Here is a 4,617-nt window from a genome sequence, read left to right on the forward strand (position 1 = left end):
GTGCATGTGCAGTGTGAAATAATATCGATCGATAATGATAGTTTATCATCTACAGTAATGGCTGTGTCATCATGATTGTAATGATAATTTGCCTAACACAACTGTGCAGCTATACACACGATCGTCGTATTAAAAACATGTATTAGATTGAATAAAAAATTGCAAGTAAATAAATAATATCTCTTTTTCTTTTTATAGCGACCCGGCCAGGAGTGAAAAAATTAAAGAAGACATTAGTTGCAGTAGAAAAAAAAATATTGCCTGTTGAAACGGATGTTAACAGGCTTTTAACTCATGTATGCGGTACAAATATTTATAAAGAGGGAGGAAAAGACGTTGAGTTAAAGCCAGATTCTGAATACCCTAATTGGTTGTGGAATATTAGAACTGGCCCTCCTCTACCTTTGGAAGAATTAGATCCAAATACAAAACAGTATTGGAGAAGATTGCGATTACTCGGTTTAAGAAAAAACAATCAAAAAAGTACAACTAGAAAGTTTTAATTTACTTTTGCAAAAATATACCGCGTACATGTTTGTTGTATTGAAAAGCGCTGAAAATAATTGTTACTTCTGCATTGTAAATCGATATACAAGTTAATAAAAATAATATAAACAAGATGAAAGAACATGTCATCATTATTCGTTAACGCATAAAATGAGAACAAAAAGTATTCGTACAAGAAAAGTTTTTATAAAAATTTTTATTTGTAAAAAATAAACATTAATTAACAATTTCATATAATGAATATATTCTGTTCTAACATAAATAAACGAGCTTCGCATGTATTCCTCATGATTTTAGAAGCTAAATTTCTCGACTGTACTACTTTTGACTATCCAAACAATAGAACTTTTTATTTTCATTTATTTTTCAGGTGATATATTTTCTATAATACACATCTTTTTGATGTGTGTGTGTATGTGTGTGTGTGTGTGTGTGTGTGTGTGTGTGTAATTTTAAGAAATATACAGTTTATTTTATTCTTTATGAATAAATTGTTAATTACTCAGCAAGAAATCGTTAAATCGAATTGGCGTTGAAATCATCGCAAACGTACCGTTAAAATAAATTTTCACAAGTTGAATTTTCAAACCGACAACTTGTTTCAACGACAAAAAAGATCACGTGTTCAAAATTGATGAATATCAAGCGTCTATTTTGATTTTTTTTGCCGCCGAAACAGCCAGTTAGAATTACTAAACTATACATTGAAATGGGCATATCCGCTGTAGTATAGAAAAGTTGAAGTATAGAAAATCGTGGCACCAATTGAGCGCCATTTTAATTAGGTCAATATAAGAGCGAATCAGAAGTTTTCAGATGCTCATGCGCATTACATTTAAGTTCATTATATTTAAGTTATATTAAGTGTTCTTTAGTGAGATGCAAGATCATGTCAGCAAGATCATCGTGTGTGAGGTTATATTTGAAAGATTACTTTGTAAGATTACAAAATCGCGTGACTGTAAAATGTGGAAAGCATCAACATGAAGTGCGGTGTGCTCTCCCATTCCATTTCCATGGAAAAGAAGAATTTCGATTGGTTGATTTCCTTATGCGCTATGTATTATGCGAAAATCTATGCTGCGGTTATTAGGGCCACTCCACACAACTTGCATAGCCGTATAAACGTGTGCATAAAGAAAATCATCCAATCGTATTTTATGTTTGTCTTTATGACAGAAATGTAATTGGATAATTTTCTTTATGCATATAATTATGCGGCTATATAAGTTTGTGTGGAATGGACCTTACCCCGAATTTACATTAGATTTTTAAGCCATAAGGAATGAATGAATCATAATCAATTATTTTCCTCGCATTCGACTGTAGTTGGTCAATTTGACAATTTTTTATAACTTAAGGCTTAAACACCTGTTATAGATTCGGACTTAAGCTCGATCTCACTAATTCCAATTAAACTAATCAGTCGATTAACCGTGATTGGTCAATTCTGCTGAACAGCAAATGTGATTGGATATTTTTCTTTATGCATATGATTATGCGGTTTGTGTACAATGTTCCTTAGGGCCGCGACACAAACTTTTGCATAACGGATAACACATAGTGCATAAGCGAATCAACCAATCAATATTTTCTTTCCTTTTTCCTCCCATTTTATGAGAAAGGAGAATTTTGATTGGATGATTCCTTTATGCATAACATCCATATTATCTCATAACATATAACACATAAAGCATAAAAAATTCAATCAATTAGAGTTCTTTGTTTCATAGAAAAGGAAGGAAATAGAGGACTTTAATTGGTTTATTTTCTTATGCATTACATGTTATGCATTATGCAAGAGTCTGTGCTCCCCGCTTTATGCCCATTCTACAATAAGCCATTAGTCGTAAATCAGAAGTTAGAAGTTGAAAATTGATGATTGTGATTGATCAATTTCCAGCTTCTAACTTCTGATTATTGTAGAATGCGTGTTATTTTGCAATAAGTCATTAGTCATAAATCAGAAGTCAGACGCTAAAAATTGACGATTATGATTGGTAAATTTTTAGCTTCTGACTTCTGATTTATGACTAATGACTTATTGTAGAAGGCTCATTAAAATCTATTGTAGACTCGGGTTTAGCAATTACGAAGGGTTTCTCCCACTCCTCTCTCTTTCCCCTCCTTCCCGATCGCCCGTCGTGTGCGCCTTATATGGATTATGTGAAAATTGGAAATTGGGAATCACGCTTCGCGTAGAAAGTTGTGGAAAGTTGTAGTTGTAAACTCATGAACGATGAATGATCTGAATATTAATAAACAAACATTAATATATCGCTATAGAAGCAAGTTAGTAGAAATCTTACATATGTAATCATAGAGCATGAAAATGTGAATCGCAGAGCATGTTTGCGGTCGCAGTATTTCGCGGCTATGATTAATTTCCTAACCTCAATAGTTGTTAACTTTAACGATTAATATCTCGGTTCGCAGGTCAGAGACACCTTTTTCGATCAAATTCGTTCCTTTCACAAAAAAACACGTCGATTGATATATTTTTTGTCAATTTTTATGATTGTGCATGCTAAAAGTAAATAATTATCAACAGTATTATAGGTAAATGAAGTTTTATTTAAGTAAAAGTTTTACTTAAGTAAAAAATGCACAGTGAAAGTGAAGAAGGAGAAATTGTATCAGACTTTGAAGAAGATTTTACAGAAGAGTTACATAGTTTGCCTCATGTTATAACGTTTATATGTAAATTGCGTGACCATATTAGAAAACAACGGAAGAAAATTGATAAATTACGAAGGAAATTAAAGGAACAGGTATATATATTTTCGATAAAACTCATATTTTTTTATTATCTCTGATTAGCTCTATATTTCATATGTCTATATATGTGTATATATATATATGTGTGTGTGTGTGTGTGTGTGTGTGTATGTGTGTGTGTGTGTGTGTGTGTGTGTGTGTGTGTGTGTATACAAATATTTCTTTTTTGTTCTTTTCTCTTGTTTTCTTTTTTTATTTACTTCATTTATATAAATCGTATGTTGTCTTTCACAGAAACAACAAAATTTGCTCTATACACAATCATATATACATTGTGGGACTCAAACGAATCCTTTAGATTTTAATAAATCTTTATCGCAAGATTGGGATGTTAGTCATAATGTTAAGTCATCCAATATAATAGATCAAGTGAAGGAAGTAGCAGAATCGGCTTTATTGCAGACTGGTTTTGTTTACGAGCAGACATCAGGAATGTATTATGATTATAATACTGGATATTATTATGATACAGTATGTATATATTGCTTGATGAACTTTATATAACATATGTATATATTGCTTGATGAACTTTATATAACATATGTATATATTTCCTTTATATAACATACTTTTATAACATACACTTTATATAACATATGTATATATTTCCATGTGTCTATAAAGTAAGTGTGCGTGCACGCGCGCGCGCGCGCGCGCGCGCGCGCGCGTGTGTGTGTGTGTGTGTGTGTGTGTGTGTGTGTGTGTGTGTGTGTAAAGATGACAAGCGTACAAATCTATTATTATTTTAGAAGCAAGGTTTATATTATGATGGAAATACTGGAATATATTACTACTATGATGAAACTAGTAATACATATCAATTCCATAGTCAAGTCTATACAGGCAAGACAACTTTCCAAAGGAAGGAAGAAACTGGAAAAACACATAAGGTACCAATTATAATTTTTAAAACATTTCTATATGTTTAGATATCAAATTTTATGAGAAAATATTAAAAATTGTTTTGAATTACAGGTTTTGAATGAAATAGATGAATTAATAAAGGATATTTCAAATATAACGATATTGAAAGATATGAGCAATAAGCTTTAGGTAATTATTTTGAATATGTCTCTCTTGTAGGATGACGTGAAAAAACGAAAACTTATAAGTGAAGAAAAAAATTCGGGGGATAAAGTACTTGAAGAGGGCGAATGTTCAGGAAGTGAAAGTGATGGCATTTCTGATGAAATAATCCCTGATGTATCTACTAATAGCGAAAGTGATGATGAAGAACAAGGTTTATTTGTTATTATTTTTGCATTTAATTTTTCTTAACATCATTTTTTATGTTGTTATGTAGATATGTAATATATATATATATATATATAT

The 4,617-nt window shown here is 31.3% G+C and overlaps 2 protein-coding genes across 4 annotated transcripts in view; both read left to right on the top strand.

The window, feature by feature from the left end:
- Positions 1-618, top strand: part of LOC108688967 (39S ribosomal protein L54, mitochondrial) — a 1,442-nt gene extending 824 nt beyond the window's left edge. Inside the window, exon 2 of the mRNA XM_018195537.1 lies at positions 199-618. Coding sequence (XP_018051026.1) covers positions 199-503 — 305 coding nt within the window. The 3' untranslated portion in view covers positions 504-618. The remainder of the gene's footprint in view (positions 1-198) is intronic.
- Positions 619-2,370: 1,752 nt separating this feature from the next.
- The window catches only part of LOC108688966 (angiogenic factor with G patch and FHA domains 1), a 3,530-nt gene continuing 1,283 nt past the window's right edge, over positions 2,371-4,617 (top strand). The window contains exons 1-6 of one of the 3 annotated variants that reach the window (XM_018195534.1): positions 2,371-2,507; positions 2,582-2,799; positions 2,944-3,278; positions 3,520-3,756; positions 4,035-4,175; positions 4,369-4,525. In XM_018195534.1, coding sequence (XP_018051023.1) covers positions 3,111-3,278; positions 3,520-3,756; positions 4,035-4,175; positions 4,369-4,525 — 703 coding nt within the window. In that variant the 5' untranslated portion in view covers positions 2,371-2,507; positions 2,582-2,799; positions 2,944-3,110. The remainder of the gene's footprint in view (positions 2,508-2,581; positions 2,800-2,943; positions 3,279-3,519; positions 3,757-4,034; positions 4,176-4,368; positions 4,526-4,617) is intronic. The other 2 variants (XM_018195535.1, XM_018195536.1) reach the window with 2 other exon arrangements.

Source organism: Atta colombica, unplaced genomic scaffold (genome assembly GCF_001594045.1).
Source record: "Atta colombica isolate Treedump-2 unplaced genomic scaffold, Acol1.0 scaffold250, whole genome shotgun sequence".
NCBI lineage: Eukaryota > Metazoa > Arthropoda > Insecta > Hymenoptera > Formicidae > Atta > Atta colombica.